The sequence below is a fragment of the Gasterosteus aculeatus genome, chromosome 1 (genome assembly GCF_964276395.1).
Source record: "Gasterosteus aculeatus chromosome 1, fGasAcu3.hap1.1, whole genome shotgun sequence".
NCBI classification, from domain to species: domain Eukaryota; kingdom Metazoa; phylum Chordata; class Actinopteri; order Perciformes; family Gasterosteidae; genus Gasterosteus; species Gasterosteus aculeatus.
This window is the reverse complement of record NC_135688.1, coordinates 5,576,880-5,597,306: the sequence shown is the minus strand read 5'-3', so window position 1 is coordinate 5,597,306 and position 20,427 is coordinate 5,576,880. Positions and strand designations below refer to the sequence as shown.

Here is a 20,427-nt window from a genome sequence, read left to right as displayed (position 1 = left end):
CGCAGTTTTCAAATATCCAGCAAAGGCAACAGCTCAACACAAGTTAGTACGATGTGAATCATTTGCACAGTCCCTGTAGGTCCGGGGGTTTTCATTTACCTCTACCGGTAATGGCCTTTTTCATCTCCTCAGTGCGCATAGTGTGTGTTCAGTGCCGCAATATCGTACACACAACGAGCTGCGTTGTTGAGGGACGACAGCCGATGGGTGCAGGACGTTACGATCTAAATTACTTAGTTCTGCTGGTAAAGCTGAGCCTTATTTCTTCGTGCTACTCAAAATCGGAATCAACAAAAATCCTCCTCCGCCAAACCGAAAAAAAGGAGAGGAACTACCACACAAAGTAAATAAAGGCAGAAATGAAAACAAGGAAAAACAAACTACGCACGGCATTAAATGTAAGTGTAAATGTAAGGCCTCTATTTGACAATTTGATGTCATATTTCCCCGCCATTGATCCCCTCATTCCCAAATGTGTTCTTTTAAAGTGAGTCTGGCCCATTTAAGCCGTTTCAGAACACCAGTGTTCACAAAATATATGCCAAATGTATTGGATTGGATTAAATGAAATTCCAACCAGATGAACAAAGGCGGTTTAATGGAGTTGAAGAGAGGCAAAACTAAAGACGGGAGAGGACGCCCGAGGAGACTGTAAGACGGGCATGACACAGTGCGACGGATTGAGCAAAATAACAGCATATTGAAAAAATGTTGCCACTTGTTTTGAGAGATGACAAATTGAAGCACTCTCCTTCGTTTTTTTGTCACACAAAACAAGTTGTTAGGTTTTTTTTTCAGTCCCCCCCTCTGGTCTCTTTTATTTAAAATAATTGAGCTGTCGCAGTCGACTTCGTTCAAAAGCATCTGGCGTCCGTTTCCTTTTTCACCTCTCTCGTATCGTACGCCTGAACACTGTTGCCAGGCAACCGGCACAGCTTAGCGACCGGTCTCACCTGCAGCACGGGGGCCCACACCGGCCAATCCCCCGAGCCGGAGCACACGGGACGCAAAGCGTTGTGCCTGTGAATACTATAAAGAAAGGAGGGAAAGCGGCGGGCTCCATGGGTAAGAGCTGCGGTCCAAACCCAGCCGTTCACCACGTGTTGAAGAGGGCCGGGAAAGATTATCCAAAGACGATTGGGACATGTCAGAAAGGTAAGCCGGCGGCGATATCGTGTCCAGTGACAGCGTGTTGTTTGTCGATTTAATGAGCGTTACGCTATCCGGCCGAGGAGACGACAGGGGCCGGTTACGCTTCAAGCTAAAACCTCTCCTCTTTTCAATGATATTCAAAGCTACACGTTGAATCATTCAACTATTATACTGTAGTAAAGTAGCTTATCATTAAATGCCGCATCAACAATAGGAGCGTGTGTGTGTCCAGCAATCCCCCCACACCGCGACTATTATAAAATAATAGCACCTGCTCAGGTGTCCGCTGTCGTCATGGCGACGGGTCCTAATCGGCATTGTCAGGCCCAGTTCAGCGGTAACTCTAACCACTCGGCCGGAGGTCAGGGTTTCAGGACACACCGGGGCTTACATTACGAAAAGACAGCTGGCCGAGGACGTGATAATGTCCTGCATCTCTCTCTCTCTCTCTCTCAGTTCCTCAGGTGTGAACACTCTCAGCGGCAGTTTCCCCAAATCCCATTCATCCCAGTACTCTGAATTTGGGGCTACACACACACCTCTCTCTGTGGACCAGAGTCCTGATTCTGGACTCGTATCCACACCTGTGAGTGGATCACACGCTCTCTGTTTGACACACACACACACAATAACCCAGTAAGCGCTCATTGCTGCTGTCATTCGTGCTCCTTATCCTCCCTTCACAGCTGTAGGTCTGACTCTTTCATCTCCCTACACCTCTCCCGTGTCCTCCCCCTTTTCTTCCATTTCAGCCGCCATCCGCCGTCCAATTTGTCGTCCCTGAGCTGACCCTAATATTCTCACTCTCCTGCTTTACCCTCGGGCCACTGGCCTCTCGCCTAGATGGCTCCGCTCAATGATTTGTCGCCTCTCTTGACTATTTGAGCAAAGAGAGAGATCAAAAAATGTCCACTCTACGATCCCAGCAGAGATCTTTTTTTTTGTGGTTAAATGTACTTTGCAAGGTGTGTTTCTTATAAATCCTGCAAAAGGGCATCTACAGTTGAAAATGGATACTTAGCGTAGCACCTCAGCGTCCTGTCATCAGGTGTTGAATAGAGAGAGCCGGCAGCTTTTTTTCCGTTACCTGTGACGGGGAAAAGTGAGGGTGGACGAGATGATTGCAGAGGGGTTCAAAAGGTCACGGCGGAAGCAGAGCACCTCGTCGCGCTGGAGAAACAAAGACAACAAACCGGCACTGTTGTATTAAAGAAGTGACTCTTGTGAGGTTAGAATTGCCTGAAATACAAATAGATGAATTTGGATTAAATGTTTAGGGAGACAAACACAAATAGAAACACTTTCGGTCGATCAGCTTTTTGTAAGATCTGTAACAGCAGAAATACGGGTAGTGTGCGCTTTCACCTCGTTAACGCCTGCAGCAGTATTGGTTAATGGTCTTAGAAATGACCCATTGATTTTTTCTTTTACCCAGTTATTATTGCACCACTGGGAAACTGTGGCAGGTTACGCTTTAGTGCGTGTCCTGCTCTCCCAATCAGCTTCATACTAAAAGCTCCGAAGGTCCCTGTGTGTGCAAACCCCCCCGTGTCACAGGCTCACTCGAGGAGGGTGTCACACCTCACAGATCAGTAGAGGTTTCTGCAGGTCGGCCTCGCCCAGTGTCCCCCTCGTTCATCCCGCTCTCTGCTTCCTTTTTTTCTGACAGCTCCCGTCGAGCCGGTTCAGGTTCGTGTCGTGGAATGGCCTGGAGCAGTGTGATGTCACGGGTGACCAGCTGACCTGCCCCAGGGTCCGAGAAGGTCTGGATCAGAGTAAATCACTGCTACTGTGCAGTAATGATGATGATGAGGATGATGATGCAGTGACCTTCGTTCAATTGATCAACTCATCAACATCTACTGAAGTGAAAACAATTTGAGCATCCAAAAACTAAGCCATCCGAGCTCATTAATCTCTTTACATGTTGCGTTGCTTTCGTTATCGTGTTCATTTCTTTTGATTTAATTAAGTGGATCAGCGATTCCCAAAGTGTGGGCCGAAGGTACTGCAGGTGGGCCGCGACAGGTCATTTACAATAAATAAATAAAATGTTTTTAATTTTCAATTTTGAAAAGTTTGAAATTAATATAAAAAAATTGTATTATTTGAACAATTCTAGCGGCACATTAGTTACGTGAAACATTAATTGATGAAGCACAAACAATTTAAAGGAACAGATTAATAAAACAATAAGTCTCTCGCTCAAAACGGCTGCTCTTCGTTATTGCATACATAACAGAAGGCGCCGCCAAACAAAACATGTCAAATGGGGCGCCGTCTTGTAATATTAAAGTAAATATATAGGAGCTCCGGAGAAAATGGTATACAAAACATACATTGTCGCTTAATACATTTTTAATCGGTTAAATTCTTAAGGTCATTTAATCATCCCTAGTTTATATTTTGATCAGGGTTGTCATTAAAGCTTCGGGTGGGCCGCAAAAGACTTTCAGATATCAAATTGGGCCGCGGCATTCTTGAGTTTGGGAAGCGTTGCAGTAGACAATGACAGATAATGACGGACGTACTAAAAGGAATCCCAACCGATAACTGTTGAATACTGTCATCGTGACAGGGCCTTCAGAAGAGGAGCTGTTTCTAAGAGGGGGAGGTGACGTCTGTTTGGAGAGAGGGAGGAGACGCAGGAGGAGGGAGGAGGAAGGACAAAGATGGGAGGAGAGACTGCAAGAGAATTGGGAAAACTGCCTGGTAAGTCCGCGAGCGTTGTTTGTCCACAGCAGCAGAGTGAAAACTGTGCCGGGTGAAACTATAGAGACGAGAGAGAGGGAGGGAGGGAGAAAGGGAGGGAGGGAGGGAGGGAGAGGGAAAAAGAGGGAGCAAGAATGAGGGAAAGAGCTAGACGGGCTCACACACACATGCAAACCAGGCATCGATCGGAAGGCAGAAACAAAGACGCTGGGACAAATGCAAAGGACACCATTTGGCAGGGAAATGAGAAGCAGGTAAAGGTCGGGGGGGGGCCGAGCGCAGCCTAGCAGGCGACCAGAATGAATGCTGGGAGTTGGCGGGAGTTGTGAGGGAGACAGAGAGACAAAGACTCTCACCATTTCACCACGCGTCTCTTCTCAGGAGTTAAATCTGTCCTACCAGGACTTGGGGGACCCCTTCCAGCAGGAGAATTTCCTGCGGATCCTCCGCCGGCTGATCCGCGTGGAGAAGCTGCAGCTGGTGGACAACTCCCTCGCCAACCTGAGCTCCGTGCTCCTGCCACGGTACGCAGCTCACTACCCAAGATGCACCACGACTCCTTCATCCAATTCAAATGTCCTTGTTCGTATCAAGTCATTGGGTTAAAAAAAAAAAATGAAATATTTCAGGTGCACGATGCTCAACCTGCACCGCAACCACCTGGCGTGTCTGCGTCAGCTGCCAAAGCTCCCGGCGGTGGAGCACCTTTGTCTGTCCGACAACGCCGTCGGCTCCCTGGGGGGTCTGGGGGCCCTGAGGGACGGCCCGCTTCGCTCCCTCATCCTGACCCGCAACCCAGTGACCTTCACCCAGGACTACCGTGCGCGGTGAGGGGTCCGCGGGGGGGGAGGGGGGGGTTGTTGGGAGGGAGGGCGTCTGGGCGAGGGACAGGAAGTGTTTTTTTGTTTTATTTTTAAGTTCTCTTCTTCTGCTCCTGTCGTTGTGCAGCGTTTTCCTCTGTTTGCCAAAGCTGGAGATCCTGGATGGAATCCCGAAGCTGCCAGAAGACTCTCGACCCACCAGACTACAGTTCCCAGAAAGCGCCAGGATGTGCAGCATTTTATGACCTTTTCAGGTTCTCCCGGTCTTCCCACGCGTGATGCCGGCTAAAGCGCTGGGCCACAAACTGACATCGCGCTAAACTCTTTATCGAACTCTTCAATTTATTTAAACTGAACGCATTCACAGGAAATGTGCTGTTAATATGCTCCAAGACTATCCAGAATACTTTTTATGTACATCTATATTTTTATCATTATTAATACCTTTGTGATAGTAATGTTTTTGTACCTCGACACACACTCATCTACACATTTTGATAATAAATAGAAAATACCATGAATCCTTTCAGCTGGTTTTTTCCTCCACGTTGAACGTTTTTCGGCTGCAGAGACTGAACTTGGTCTTCGATGGAGGAATAATCAGATTGCCTGATGACTCATCTCCGCCCGCTCGACATCTCTCAGGACTCTGCTGAGTCAACACGTTCACACTCCTCCATCTGCTTCGGACCCAACGTACACGGAGGAGATTTTCTGCTTTGATACGATGGTCCTGCCGAGCAGACGCGCATCGCACAGATCTATTTTATACAGTCAATAGTTCAAAACCGGTTTATTATGTTATAGCGTGCATGAGTATGAGAGGACCAACAGGACATCGGCTATCAAGGCTTATCAAACATTCAGTGTCCAGGGTTGGGGTTTGGATAATGGCCTCGACCTAACGGCCCTTGAGCTGTATGTCTCACACACACAATTGAGACTTGTACACAGAGTATGTATGTAGCTTGCAAAGCACTCACGCTAAAATTACTTAATTCCCTCTCGTGTGTGTGTCTCGGTCCTATAAAGTGTTGGAGGGGTTACGCACGTTGCCCCCTCCCTGTCGACTGCAGTTCACTTATTCATACATTGTAGCAGCGTATCCTTCGGTAATGGTTTCATTTTCAGCCTGCACCTGAAACATAAACACACTTGGTTATCTGACACGTCAGAACACAAGTACGAAGACTGCCACGCGTTCCCTCGAGGGAGCACCGTGACACACACACACACAAGTATGAACTGGGGCACGCAAACACACACACGGGATGCGGAGAAAAACAGCTCGAGGAGCCGATGTCGCTCTAACAAGCACACAGCCAGGCACAGACTGCAAGTTTGATGCCTCATTGGGGTTCCTTTAAGTGTGGCCGATTGTTTGTGTGATTGCGTGTTGTGTGTGTGTGTGTGTGTGTGTGTGTGTGTGTGTGTGTCGGAGATGGAACTTCAGTCTGCAGCTGATGTGTGAGGGATCATTACTGCTGCAGAGAGACGGTATAATGAGTTCTCTGGATCAGCACAAAGAGAAGCAGCTCGTCTACTGGGTTGTTGTTTTTTTGGAGATGTCATCGCTTATCTTTGCTGCACATTTCGACGCTCTGATCTCTCCTGCTATGGCAATAGAAAAAAAAATAAAAAAAATCGCAGAGGAGTTTGGGTTCATTTTTAGTAAAATGTTGCGCTGTTGTTGAATGGAAGACGTGTGAATCGGCGGCAGTCGTGTGCTCAAGCGACTGTCGGGCTGGAGGCCCGGACGCGTTCAAATGACTCATGCCGGGTAATTCACCCGCAGAAATAGCCTGCGTCTCCCTGTGGCCTGCTATTAGCACAGTAATGAGACACCTGTTACACTCGTGCTCCTGCAGCATCCCAAAGATCCTCTGGGGAGCTCACAATAGCAGAGGGGGGATGATGATGATGATGAAGGGGGCGGGGAAAGAGAGAGGGAGGAGACGGAGAGAAAGCAGAGGAAGGACGAGAGGAGAAAAGGAGACAAAGGGATCATTTGATGGAGACCGGGTGACATGGACGTATGTTTTTTTATCAGAGGGCTGCTCGGCCCGCTCACTCAACCCCCCCCCCTCAGGGGATTTTCATTTCATCCCAATTTGTCGGTTCATTTCCCACGTGAGCGGGTTTGCAGACTATCGTCTCACCTCGCTGGAGGGTAAAGAAGGGAGAGTGAGAGGATTCAGACTCGGGACGATGCACACGTGACCAACAGAGCTGCCATGACACGTGAACTCAATGAGGTTTTTTCTGCCTGATGCAACTCAACATGCGTGTGTTACAATAGAGGCCTCGTCTACTGCAGACCAGATCTAACTAAATATAGCAAACCGAACAAGCGTCTGGAGACAGACGAGGTCACATATTTGTAAATATACATAATGTATATAAAAAGGAGCTTTATCCGTGTGTTATATCTGATAATATACAATCAATCTTAAATGTAGTCTTTTAAGTAACTATTCTGCTGTAATATAAAATCCCTTGAATGGACTTTTTCTTGATTTTCATTTTAAAAAGTGGAAGAAATAAACAGTAGTGGTTAAAACAAATACTTTGCTGTCATCAGTATTAATCTTAGCGTGTTCAGGTAGATTCCCCCTTTCACTACAGAATAAATCCTGGCAACATCAAATTGCATCAGACAACAAATCCTTTGACATCTTTATTCCACAGACACCGTTGAGCTGGCACTTGAGGTTTAATGCAATCAAAATCCCACTTCTTGTATCAAATATAACTGGTGGGACAAGCATTTTCTCTGCTATAACATTGCACAGTAGAAAAAGGGTTTGGCAGGAAACTGCATTATATTTGTGAGTTGTATTTACAACAGCAGTCAACATGAAACCTCTATTTAAGGCTTCGCTGATGCAACTTGCACACCCTCATCTCTCCTGTCCTATTAACTTTTTTTTTTTTTCCTAATGTAAAATGACCAAGAGCTAGAGAGAAACGCACGGGTCAGTGTGACACTTTCAGCACGCCACAGCTTCACCAGAAATGTCTCTTTGACCGGCAAAATCCAGTGAAAATAATCCCATGATTGCTTCGGATAGCTGGTAAAAGCCATTATGACACACGCCAGTTCACTCGGGGAAAAGAACCATTAGCTGCAATTCTTTTTTCCTTACAATTGTCAAAATAAATAACAGAAAACGACTGGATTGATTGGAATGCAAGATTAAAAGTTGAGCTCTATAAAGTATACAGCGGTTTGCATAAAACATATATATACAGTATATATATATATATATATATAAAAAGGCCTGAACACGATGAGATCAGAATAACATAATTTATCTTTGCTTTCATTACACATACTCAAAGACGACAACATTCTCCGCTTGACTGCTCTTAAAAAAAAAAAAAAAAAAAAACAGAACCAGGCCGGCAATCAGGTTGACTGAACAAAATAAAAAAGATACAGTACACATCCGATTCCCACCAGGCAAATTCTGTCCGTTTCCACAGACTCAGTTCCATCCCTGCAGGGTTCGCAACGGCATCCTATCTTGCGGAAAAAAAAAATCCGCAATTTTCCTAACTGGCATTCTGAATGGATGGCTGGTTTTATTCCTGCTGGGGAAACAAGTGAAAGAAAGAACCTGACAGGCTCTAAACGCACTGCGTCCGTCCTACATCTCTGCCCTCCGATTGGTTCCCTTGTCTCGACCCGCCTCCATCTCCTCGTCTTCCTCTTCGTAATTCTCTTCCTCGTTGTTCTCTGCCTCTTTTCTGTGATCGCCCTCCTGTCTCGGACCGTCCTGCGTTTTCACGTCGCCCTGGAGCGAGTCACAAGCAGACAATAAGACCACTTAACGGGCACCGCATATCGTTTCCATTTGATTCAGCGCGTGTTACATTTCATCACGTCCCATTTTACACGTTAAGAGTAGAGACAACCAAGTAGGCCTTGCAAAAAGGCTTTTATTCTATTCTTTTGTAAATAAATGGAAATGCAACACAGAGTCCAAGAAACAGACCAAGACCACGAGGAATAAGCTCGACTGAGAAACATCATTTGTTTCCATCAAAGCAGGTTCAAGAAGTGGGCTGAAAACTAGGCATTGCAAATAAATGTCACTCTCCATCAGCAAGTTGGGCTGATGATCATCACTAATCTTCATCAGATCACTCGTTATTCGTTAGAAATATCATCAAGACCGAACCAGTGTTGGTCAAAAAAAATCAGAAAATGTTTGTGGGCTTTTAAATTTTCTTTTAAAGAGAGTTCCTCTTTTCTATTTGTATGAAAGAAACCGAGCTCGGGTAGTGACCCGACACCGGCGATATCTGATCCCCACCTGGACGTGGGAGGCAAGAAGACAACACACACACACACACATGCACAGGAAATAAAACACACTGACAGCCAGACGTCAACAACCCACCTGTTCTATGTTCTCCTCGTTATAGGGATCCTCTCCTTCCTCCACCACCTCCTCCTCTCTCCTTTGTCCAGCTGCGATGTCCTCCTGGACCTTCGGGACACCAACAAAGAGAAGAGAGAATTACACCAGAAACAGCTCCCTCTCATCTCTTTGCTTTACTCAATATGTACGCGGTGTCACGTACGTCGTCCTCTCCTCCCTCCTGGTACTGGTCATCCAGCGTGTCTTCCTGCTGGTCGGGGTTTCCGGCCATCTGCACAAATCACACAAGTTCAAAAACAGCTTGAAGGTCTTTTACCTTCCGAGACGCTGAGGTTTATTCTCTCTCTCTCATCGTGTTTGTGTGCGTGTTTCCACCCCCGCCACCTCGCTCACCACCAGTTCCTCCTCGGCGGCCGGTTGTTCGGGCCGAGCGTCTTTGTGCTGGGCAGGCGCCGCCGGCTCCTCTTCCTCCTCCACCAGCTCCTCCTCCTCCTTCTCTTTCTCCACCCGTGGGACCTTGTGCTGCGGCCGATCGTCCTCGGCCTCCTCGAACTCGTCCTCTCCCTGGTTGTTGGGGTCGTCCTCAGGGTCCAGCTCTCCACCACCCTGCAGAGAGTTAAAGGACACCGAAATCAAAGTAAACGAGAGGTGCAGCAGTGTGTAAATGTTAGCTCAAGAGTACTACAGCAGGAAGCAGTAGTGAGGAGGATTCATGGCTGAATATGATCCAACTGACTTTGCAGTTTACTGCACTCTAATGATGCAGTAATGATCCTGTTTGGTATTCAGAAGCTTCAACAGCTCACTGCAGTGGCTGGGAAGTGGAAGATGGATAGTGGGGAGACGAGAAAGCGTCGATTTGCTGACGGATGGATGGCCGAATGGATGCATGACATATGATACGCTGGTGTGGAGCACAGGTGTGCCGACAGACGGATGGGCAGACGGTCACCTGCTTGTGTGGCGGCACTCTGTGATCCTCCTCTTGATCCTCCTCTTCCATCATGTGAGCGTCTGTCAACAAACACAAACAATTCCCCCCGTGAGCACATTTCACGTGATTTCACCGCTAAAATGATGCACAGGATTCTAAAGGTTTTATTTTACGGGAGTCTCACCTTCTTCACCGCCTGTGTGCCGGTCTTCTTCTCCTTGGACAATATCATTGTCCATATTCTCATAATCGCTCCTTTTTCTGATGACAGCACACATAGGACAAGCCGGTAAGAGCGAAGGACGGAGCTCTTGGGCAGCGTTCTTTTGGGTTATTGATATTTAGCGGTGGTGAATGTTGAATTTGGTGCGTTTCTGCACACGCGCATAGAAAATGTGTCTGTCCGCACGCCCCGCCCCCCCGAAACAAAGCCTCCACGCAAGGCCAGTCTCATTAACGCACCATTTGATGCGATCCAAAATCTGACCTTTGGTGCTCGTCCCTCAGCAGCTGCTCCCGCCTGTCGGCCTCGCGGTGCTGCTGCTGCTCCCGCTCCTCTTCCTGCCTCCGCCTCTCATCCCTCTCCTTCAGCACCTTGTCCCTCTGGACCTTCAGGGCCTCCTGGCGCATCTGGATCTGCCTGCGCTCCTCCGCCCTCTGCGCCTCCAGCCGCTGCTGCTCCTGCTGCTGCTCGTAGGCCGACTTCGCCCGCTCCACCTGGGCGTGCGGCTCCTGCTCCCCCGGATGGGGGCCCTTTTTGAGAAAACAAATAAATGCGAAATACCGACATGTAGAGCAAGAATGAAGAGGCTAATTTGAGAAATGAATGCAAAGACGAGGTGTAATTCGTCCTTTGGGACACTTTAATAGATGAAAATGAGAGCGTAAAACAATGAACACTTAACACTGAGGAAACGTTGTAATTACTTTTAATTCCTCTGGGATTCATGATAACACTTCAATTTGAGCAGTTGATGCCTACCTGATATAACAAGGACACGTGTAACTAATTTACGATTACACGGTTTGTGTTTTTAGCTTCAACCACACCGCCTGTATTCCAGTCACTTTCAATTAGTGGAGATATAGAAAATCAAAGACAGTTTAAGGCCTTTTTTTAACCCTGTTTGGATTAAAGTGAGAAGTCGGCCACAGTTCTGACCGGTTGGGGCTGGCGTCTCTGTCGGTCCAGGGCGTTCTCGTCCGGCTGTTCCGGTTCTTCCTCCTCCTCCTCGTCCTCCTCCTGCCGGTCGTCCTGCGGTTGGTCGGGATCCTCCTCCAGCTTCTGAGGCTGTCCCGCTTGAGCCATCTCCTCCTCGGCCAGCTCCCTCCTCCTCTCAGCCTCTCCCTCCTCCTCTCGGTCGGACACGGCCGGCTGGGATGCGGTCGGGTGGGACTCGTGGGTCTCGTCCTCGGCGGGCATCACCTCCTCTTGATGGTGCAACTGTGGACAAAGCAACCAGATGGGCGTGTTTTGCCATTTGGGTTGATAAGTATAAACAAATAAGAACATGATGCCAAAGACTCCCACGTTACCCTGGACTCAGTGTGCTGTCGGACCCGGGGATCGTTCGCTTGCGCATGTTCCAGCATCGTGGCCTTTTGGGCTTCATGAATACGGGACTCGGCTGCTGTGGCGGCTGCTTGTGGCTGCGGGGGGGCGGGGTTTTGTTCTGGCCGTCTCAGATTTGGCGCCCTGTTCAGGGACTCCCTCATCTGCTTGTATTCATCCAGCTGCGCCTAAAAAGGGATGGAAATATTATTTTAACACAAACCCGTTTTAAGATTTTGCAACAACCTCAAATTAGCCAAACGAAATTGATAAAAAAAAGAGTTCCCATTCAAAAACACCATCCTTTTCATTCACGTAGAGTTACATTTAGAATACATCATCCTCAAGTCTTCCCCTCGCTCTTTCTCCTGCTCTACTCCCTCTATTATGTCTTTCTGGCTTGAATGTGCTTTCCGTGTACTGCCCTGACAGCGCTAAATAAAACAAACCCCTGGAGTGAAAGAAAGAGTCAAGTGTGTGTGTGTCTGTCCAACCGGAGGGAAAGCAGGACAGGTTTTAAAATAAATGAGCAAAATGCAGACGGACAGAAAAGAGAGGACAGTGAGTGAGTATCCATTCAATAAACCATTCAGCCATTTCAAAGGTCGATCTTGGGGCAAAACAGCAAACATGTGATCTAATTACCCCCCAAAAACAACCAAAAAATCTTTTTTTCTCCCCTACAGGGGATTAGACCGTCAGCTACAATGATCCATTTTATTTTTTATTAAGAAGGTCAAAGCAAAAGGGCGAAGGCAGGCCGAGAGGAATGCAGAGCGGATTATTGACAGACCGTACAGCAGAAGCGCCGACTCCCCCTCACCTGTCCGTTTCACTCCACTAGCCCCGCCCACGTCTCTGTGGCTTCACCGCCAACATTCTACATGTCAAAATCTCACCTAGAGCCGTTGACTACGCCACGCAGTAACATTCGCGCACACTCGATGGGACCAAAACTATGCGTGAATAAATGACTCACGATGCAGCGATTCAGCATCAGTCAGCTGATGTTGCATTCAGTGACTGGAATAAACAACAAGCGTCCTACCTGAGCTGCAGCCAGCGCACTCTTGTGGTCTTCCAGCGTCAGTGCGAGCTGGCTGTGGGACGCCTTCAGGTCCTGATGCTGAACCTGGACAAACAAGTGCAACCAAAAGAGATCAGACAAACCGGTTATCTTCATGCCAACTGGCCAAATTATTTTGATTTATATTTGATTTTGAAGCACACACTGTATGATAGAAGAGGTTTCCTTACGTGCTCATCCTGTAGCTGTGTGTGAATGTCATGGTGGGCTTTCCTCAGCTGCTTATTTTCCTCTCTCAGGTTGTAAACATTATCTGCCATCACAAACAGCAAACACGTGAATGGAAATCATGCAACTGCACAGCACAACACAAGAAGCAAGAATTATCTTCTACTTCAAAATAATGTGAACCATGTGTGTTTTGTGATTTTGTCCCCTCATAATTATGTTATTTAACCCGGTCAGTTAAACAATTAATATTCCTTCTAACAGCACTGACAACACAGTTTAAGGCTTGAAGCAGAGGGACTATATATAGATGTATAAATATATATTTATATATATTTTTAGGAAACAAGTTTAGAGGTTTCCAGAGATAAAACACTAGTTGAATCCAAACCTTTCAGTTTAGAAACAGCTAGCACAATAAAACGCAAATAGCTCAAATAGAAAAAATACACACGCACCCCGAAATAAATAAATAATAATTCTGAATTCCCACTGAAAGGCTTGACACGACCAAACAGTTCTTGGATGTTGATGTAAAAGTCTCAAAAAGAGCACGAACACTACGTCAAACATGCAGAATGCTATGAGTCAAAACAGCGATGGCCCCACCGCAAAAGGGACACATTCGTGCGTAACAGCCCAGCTGCTGTGTGCGGCCGCCTGTACCTTTCAGGTGGGAGATTTCCACCTCTTTGACCTGCTGCACCTTCTCGTATTGCTCCTTGTGTTCGCCGAGGAGCCGGCTGTGGTCCTCGCTCTGCACTTGGTGCTGCTCCTGCAGGTCATAGAACTGCTTCTTCAGGTCCTCGTGCTGGTTCTGCGGGAGAGAAGGAGACTACTGCCATCACGCGATCATACATGAAGCAGACGCGAGCGTCATCCCAAAGAGAGGACGGGTGCAGCGCGGTGAGGCCACAGACAGATGTGTGTACCTTTAGCACCTGATGTTGCACTTGTAGAGAGCTGAACCTGCTGCTGGAGTCTTGCTGTTTGAGCATACAGAGAAAAGGTATGAAACAACTTTCTTACTTCTGCAGTTATTGTTATAAGGTTTGTGAATTATAGCAGAGGCAGAACAGCAAAGCAGTACGAGAAGACCTAAAACCACGGGGGACGGGTGACAGAGACGCAATAGCGTTTACACCAGAAGAAACGTCAGCGATATTTGATGAGTGGAAACGTACCTTCTCCTTGTTCAGAGACTGTTGTGTATCAAGTTTGTAAACCAGATAATCTAGAAAACACAAACAAAAAGTTTCATTTTAAACCAGGGGGAAAATTGTGCTTTAACTTGATGCATTTTTTGATGGAAAAAGGTTATAATGCCACTATGGTGGAGATATATGAGCTTCATTCGGATGCTTTGTTGAGAGAAACACACTTATTCTTAACCACTGTAAGTCAGAGTTACCCTTAAAGTTGGTAAACATTTATTTTACATCGTTATTACTTTGCATATCACTATTATTTAGCGGATTCCTTTGTCAAACAGAAAAATAACCTCAAGGTTTGTATGCACCATAGTTTACTAAACTGTGCGAGATATTCCTCGGGGGTCGGATCTAAACATAGAGGTTAAATTCCTCACCTTCTTTGGCCTTTTTGTGCTCCAACCTCTCCTTCTGGAGAGACTTCTCCAACCTGGAGCGATGCTCGTACACCACTGATGTGAACACATGTGCAAACACACGGAGAGAGGGGGGGGGGGGAGAAAACACAAAAGAGGTGTAGTGTTTAGTCTCAAGCACTCAACAAACAAGAGCTGCAGCACAATGAGCGCGCCGACACGTTCCGTCTGGAGCGGCGCTTTGCGCTCGGCGTGGGAGGCTGGTGTGATGTTTATTCCACTCGGCTGTGACCTCGGGACACAACGCTGTGGTATTCCTCACAACGCCGCTGCCCAACAGGTATTTACAAATACTACTGGTGCGGTTCAGCGCCAGGGGCTCAGTGTAGGGGGGGGTCATGTTGAAGCGTTTGATAGATCTAAAAGGCGCCTCATTCATTACTAAATAATACAAGTATTTATTGGGAAGTAGTACCTCGGCTAATACAGTCTTTACATTTGTTGTTTTTGATCACAGATGTTTTCCAGTGATGACAGAATAACAAATCATGGAAGAGATGTAATGCGTTAATTGTTGCATTAAAAATGGGCAAGTCCGAATTAGTCATCGTGAGCAGCATCCCCACAGTGAGACACGTCCCAGGCGTCATGTTGCGTACCAGTATACAATTATAGGAACTCCCATTAACGCTTTGGTGGTAAACAAGTGTCAATTATTAAATAAAGTATTATCTCACAACAAGAAACTGGGGACCAACACCAAGGTAATAAAATATAAAAGGAGAATCCGTTATTTTATTATAGCAGAGGTGAGGCGGACAGGGGAAGGGGTCTGATGATGATGTGGCTGTTCCTTCTTCTGAGAGAAAAACGTTTAGAAACACATGTGTGCATTGTAATCATTCCATGAGGCAGGATGAGACAGGAGGACGAGAGAAAAACAAATGTGGGAACAGTGAGATGATTAAAGACAGAAACGAGAGGGGGAGAAAGACACACACACACACACACACACACACACACACAGAAACCAGAAGAGGCCCAAAGGAAACACACACACACACACACACACACACACGGTAGCTTAAACTATCGCGGTTACCAAAAACGTATCAAAGACAAACGTTCAATTCAAGAGGAAAATCCAAGGTAGCTAAACTGGTCCAGTGACGGAGGTCAAAAGGTCAAAGACTTCCTCTCGCGTTTCCTTCAGAGACGTTTCCCGCCTCGCCTGCTCGATGCGGCGAATACTTCCCTTTCTACCGGCCGTGACGGCTTCAGGACTAAGCCGCCGCGTCCGGCCTCTTCTCGGGGGGGGGGGAGAAAAGAAACTTGCCTCTGCAGAGGATCCCGCTTTCCAAACATCTGTTTGCAGGTATTCGGAAAATCTGAGTCACGCGTGTCCTTTCAATGAATGCAGACGTGTCTGTTCTCATCTGACCCGACCTCTTTCCAGCGTGTCTGCACCAATACATGACGCCGCTTTAAACAGTAACTACTCGTCAGCCCTGTCAAACGCCCAAGCGTTCAACTTTTAGGACAAATCTTATTTTCCATGTGCGCGTTTCCTTTGAGGCACGTCCTGCGCAGACGCCGTGTCGCGTTTCTTTGGGATTCACGTGAACCCAGAAGCTCTCCCTGGCATTCGGCCAGCTGGTGTCAAACGACCCGCGTCTGCAAGGTTTCCTCCAGTAAATCAGCAAAGAAAGGATTCTCGTCATTATCTTTGTGTCATTACAAACCACATCCAGGCAGGAGCTGCAAAAAGTGTGTGTATTTCTTCTGAACTCACCCTTCGGGTCCATGTTCTGTGCGGCGTTTCTCTTGTGCATTTGTTTACATTGCGCCTTAACGCACTTTGTACCATTGAATTGGAAAGCGCTTAGGAATCAAACTTGCTCTCTTGGTCAAGGACGGCCGCATGCACGAGAAAAGGTTTTTGTTCTACCCGTGAGAGGTTCTGTACCCTGACTGCAATGAGACGGGCCAAAGATGAGGCCATGTTGTTCTTAGTTCAGCACACACACACACACACACACATGCCCACCCACTCTCCAGGGGACAACATGGACAAGCAGGCCAGCGGCTACAAAGAGGCTACAGTCCAAAAAGGGTCATTTTGAATTATTTAAAACGACTTCTTTATAAACAACATCGCAGAGACAGGAGGGTCAATTCTGAGTGATTAGAATATATTAAAAGGTTTTTCTTGATTGAAGTTTGTTGGTTTCAGCGTTTTTGCATTGTAAAGCAACATTGCAACATCGCAAACTACGATCTCAAAATGACCGTCACTCAGTATCACATAATATTTTTACAAATGTTCAGCTGTACACATCTGTATCATCGCCTGCTGATGCAGTAAAACCTGCACTAAAGTACAGACTACTATTCCCTCCAGCCTACACACACACACACCTCGCTTAATGGGAATGAACATTTTCCGGTGCGAGGCACGTTCCTTAAGGAGCGTCGGGCCCTGCGAGAACAAGGCCGCTGTGTGAGCTGGTGAACTTCACCGGCCTGCTACACTCACACATGTGCTGCTGATCAAAAGAGGGACGACCGTCTTCAACTGGTGGTCTGCCTCCCACATGGCGATCCCCTGGACAACCAGGTCGAGCACAGCACACCAGCTGATGCAGGAGCAGATATCAGGTCTGCAGTGAAGTTTACGGTGTCTCTGTAAGTGGTGCCAAAGTTTATCTCACAGCGTTTCTTTGAACCAAAGCTGAAAGATGTACTACAATATACTTTACATATTGTATCAACTACACGCATTTCGGGAAAACCATGGACTTCCAGGCGAAGGGTCAAAGGTGAAAGATCGGGGATTTTCAGACCCCATTGACACATTCTAAAAAGAAGGAATTAGTATTTTATCATTCTATTGAGTGTGTGGTTGTGAGCGTAGACGGCAAAATTTTTGATCTCAAGAGAGAAGAGCGCTCGCTGTAATAAACGGAAACAGTTGGTGGCGGCACACAAAATGTAACACACATTACATTAACACTTATTCAGAGGCGGACACCATTATTCCATCTGACCAATGTTTTGCAAATGACATTACAAACAATACTGCGTGTGCATGTGTGGGGAAGGACGAATGAGAGTTAAATCCCAGGGACACATTGGTCAAAGTGTCAGTTAATCCTTTTAAATGACAACTGTGGAGTACTCTGAATCAATACAGCTGGCGACCCCCCCCCCCCCCCTCCAAGCTATGGCCCACCTCTAAATATAGGGCACAGAAAGCAGTCAGCCATGGATATCAAGTGGCGCAGGCCTTGTGATTCACTGAATTCGCTTCAGCATGAAAGTACGGGTGCGGTGCACAAGTTGAGTTCATAAGTGACAAGTTACACCGTCGCACGCTTGGCCTACGGATCCACCAGCGTTGTTTAAAAGCGAAATCGGAGCCATTTGTATTACGCCGACCTGAAAACTGGCTAAAAGCCGCAGCTCATCTTGAGGCCAACCGAGGTGGGAGATGCACTTTGTCCTACTTGAGGGAGTTTTTTCTGTCATCTAGCTGTTGGTTAAATGTGGGACAACCAAACCCCGCCCCTCCCCCAAACCATCCAACCATCTAACAAACAATGATTCTTTTCTCACATAGGCCCTAAACACCAACAACAACCACCACCCGGGAGGGAGACCTACCGTGACGATATCATCTGTTACGGGCGGCTTCACAGGACAACAACACAAACAGGAGCACGTGCATGCAAGCATATCACCGACGACAGTGATGGGCTGCAGCTCCACGAGTACTGGCTGCAGCTCCACGAGTACTGGCTGCAGCTCCACGAGTACTGGCTGCAGCTCCACGAGTACTGGATGCAGCTCCATGAGTACTTGTTGCAGCTGCAGCCCCATGAGTACTTGTTAGGTGCATCAAAGCGGGAAATGAACAGGGTCAGGCCTTAAACCCTGACACATGATTTGAGTCCCTGGTGTGGGCACAGACGGTGTTCTGGATAGATGAAGCCGAGTGGGGGCGAGCGCTCTGCACCCGGCGGTTAATTTTAACCTGATGGCACAATGGCACAAGACCACACATCCTGTCACCACGGCAACTCTTTTCTTCGTTGCGTTCGTTATGAGGGGGGAAGTCGTGGTGGTTACTTCAAGCGACATCACGTTTGTATTATTTGTTTTTGTAGACTAGGAGAATGTCATGTGAATGTGTGTCACTGATTTACAAGCATGGCAGCAAACATGTTAAGTCCATTATTATTCCAAATTATGTGAAAGTTGTAGTTATAATCATTTTTGGGTGTAGATTAATTAAAAACAAAAAGGACTGGATATTAGTGTTTTAATTTGATTAATTTAAAAAGTAGTAGTTTCACCCTCACACCAATATTATTGCCACTTATTTAAATGTAATAATCATACTTATGCCCTTAATCAGTCCCCATATTGAACTTTTTTTTAACTACATTTGTTACACTTGTTTTAAATCGCCAATAGATGATATGTTCACACCGATAGCATGTGTAAACAAGGGACTGAGACATGCACGTTGACGTAGAGAGAAGAATTGACCAAATAATGGCTGTAACAAGGACGGCTGGCTGGATCAATACCGTGTAGAACTTTGTAAGCGCTTCGCCTGAGACAGAGGTGACTGGGCCCTCTTCTCCTCTCGGTTCCTCCCGCCCCCGCTGACAGCAGCAGGCGTTGTGGATGACCTCATCACTTTGAGGGACACTCATCTGCATAAGGTGAGCCTGGGGAGACTGCAGCCAGGTGTGTGTCTATGTGCACGTGCAATCCCAATTTTGTTCAAAAATTAGACCTGGTCCTGCCAAATTAACTCTCAAACCTTTGCGAATGATCAGCTGACCTACGGGGGGGGTCATAGGTCAAAGACAGGTTAGGTCAGGGCGGTTGTTTACCTTGCAGCTGAGCCGAGAGGGCCTCTTGGTGCTGCTGGTACTTCAGGGCCGTGGCCTCGGTCCTCTTGAGCTGTTTGTGCATCTCGTAGGAGATCATCCCGCCGTAGATCATCCCGCAGACCACGGTGAGCAGCAGGAGACACTGGAAGATCCTGCGCTGCCTCCTGGAGCACACCCCGCTCCCCATGTTGGACCCGCGGTCCCCCACCCTCATGCACGCGCGCGCACACAAGCACGCACGCGCTCACTCACTCCTACGTCTGCCGGTGGAAACTTCCGAAAAACAGCCTTTTTACCTCCCGGGTGCAGACGTGAAGAAACCTCCTGCTCCTCCTCCTGCTCCTCTCACTCGCCGAGCATTTCCAGGCAGCAAACACGATTTAGAACGCGGATACTCGCGGGTGTAGACATTTTTTTAGCATAGCCACTTCCACTCGAGACACCCACCTCTTCTAAACCCCCACCGCCGCCCTGCGACTTCAAAGTAGCCGCTGAGATTTCCGCTTCTCTTCGCATCAAACTCGTTGCTCTGCAGAACGAGGCGGAAGGTCTCGCGCTCGCGCGCCACTTAAAAGACGTGAACTTTTCCGACGCGATTTAAAAGAAGAAAAAAAAGAGCTCGTGGGGAAAGTGGGAAACAAGTGAAGTCCGGGACGAGGCCTCCGGGACACCTTTTAACTTCAGTTACGTGTCAGCGGAGCAGCTGCCTGCCATCCGAGCGCAACTCTGAAGGGAAGTCCCTCCCCCCCCAAAAAAAGACCCCCCCTCCCCCTCCCCCTCCACACACATTTCCCTATTCCCGCCCTCAGAGGGAACGGGTTCGATCGATTGGTCGCCGGGCAGCTCGATCAAACAGCGGGGGCGTAATTGCTGGTCTCCCTGTTTAGTTACCGTGCAAATGACAACACTGTGACAAAAAAAGATTCAAATTGTTGTGAGAATTATTGCCGTGGAAATTATGTTGGAATAAAACACTATTAAAATTACTCATGACTTTGGTCAATAACTGTGGATGTATGAATGTTCAAAATACTATCACCTCGGAGAGATAATTAAACGTAAAAATATGTGTTTAACTTTAGAAATGACTTGCCAGTGATCAAGGATATAAATGTTCTATCTCATCAAAAAACACATGGAGT

At 47.3% G+C, this 20,427-nt stretch overlaps 2 protein-coding genes across 5 annotated transcripts; one reads left to right on the top strand and one right to left on the bottom strand.

Annotated features, from left to right (window-relative positions):
• Positions 1-865: 865 nt before the first annotated feature.
• Positions 866-5,206, top strand: LOC120829042 (uncharacterized). 4 transcript variants are annotated; one of them, XM_078109326.1, is made up of 7 exons: positions 866-1,155; positions 1,609-1,738; positions 2,822-2,915; positions 3,731-3,864; positions 4,246-4,388; positions 4,494-4,691; positions 4,813-5,206. In XM_078109326.1, exons 1-7 carry the CDS (start codon positions 1,145-1,147, stop codon positions 4,928-4,930), a joined length of 828 nt encoding a protein of 275 aa, XP_077965452.1. In that variant the 5' UTR covers positions 866-1,144; the 3' UTR covers positions 4,931-5,206. The 4 variants fall into 4 exon arrangements, with proteins under 4 accessions (XP_077965452.1, XP_077935659.1, XP_040048743.2 ...); XM_078079533.1 differs by having other exon boundaries at positions 870-1,155; positions 4,267-4,388; XM_040192809.2 differs by lacking the exon at positions 866-1,155 and having other exon boundaries at positions 1,430-1,738.
• Positions 5,207-7,349: 2,143 nt separating this feature from the next.
• golim4a (golgi integral membrane protein 4a) lies at positions 7,350-20,034 on the bottom strand. The gene is made up of 16 exons (XM_040185555.2): positions 19,286-20,034; positions 14,403-14,477; positions 13,999-14,048; positions 13,747-13,800; positions 13,481-13,631; positions 12,817-12,899; positions 12,608-12,691; positions 11,544-11,747; positions 11,170-11,451; positions 10,495-10,760; positions 10,192-10,268; positions 10,026-10,087; positions 9,467-9,679; positions 9,276-9,344; positions 9,092-9,181; positions 7,350-8,482 (listed from the first exon to the last, which is right to left on the bottom strand). The coding sequence occupies exons 1-16, from the start codon at positions 19,497-19,499 to the stop codon at positions 8,336-8,338; spliced, it is 2,121 nt and encodes a 706-aa protein (XP_040041489.2). The 5' UTR covers positions 19,500-20,034; the 3' UTR covers positions 7,350-8,335.
• Between the last annotated feature and the right edge of the window lie 393 nt (positions 20,035-20,427).

Coding starts and splice junctions, on each gene's coding strand:
- LOC120829042 (XM_040192809.2), top strand. CDS start 1,577: ATGTCCTGCATCTCTCTCTCTCTCTCTCTCAGTTCCTCAGGTGTGAAC. Junction 2,916..3,730: donor CTGCCCCAGGGTCCGAGAAG/GTCTGGATCAGA, acceptor TCATCGTGACAG/GGCCTTCAGAAGAGGAGCTG. Junction 4,692..4,812: donor ACCCAGGACTACCGTGCGCG/GTGAGGGGTCCG, acceptor GTCGTTGTGCAG/CGTTTTCCTCTGTTTGCCAA.
- golim4a (XM_040185555.2), bottom strand. CDS start 19,499: ATGAGGGTGGGGGACCGCGGGTCCAACATGGGGAGCGGGGTGTGCTCC. Junction 9,182..9,275: donor AGGAGGGAGGAGAGGACGAC/GTACGTGACACC, acceptor GGTGTCCCGAAG/GTCCAGGAGGACATCGCAGC. Junction 8,483..9,091: donor ACGAGGAGAACATAGAACAG/GTGGGTTGTTGA, acceptor GACTCGCTCCAG/GGCGACGTGAAAACGCAGGA.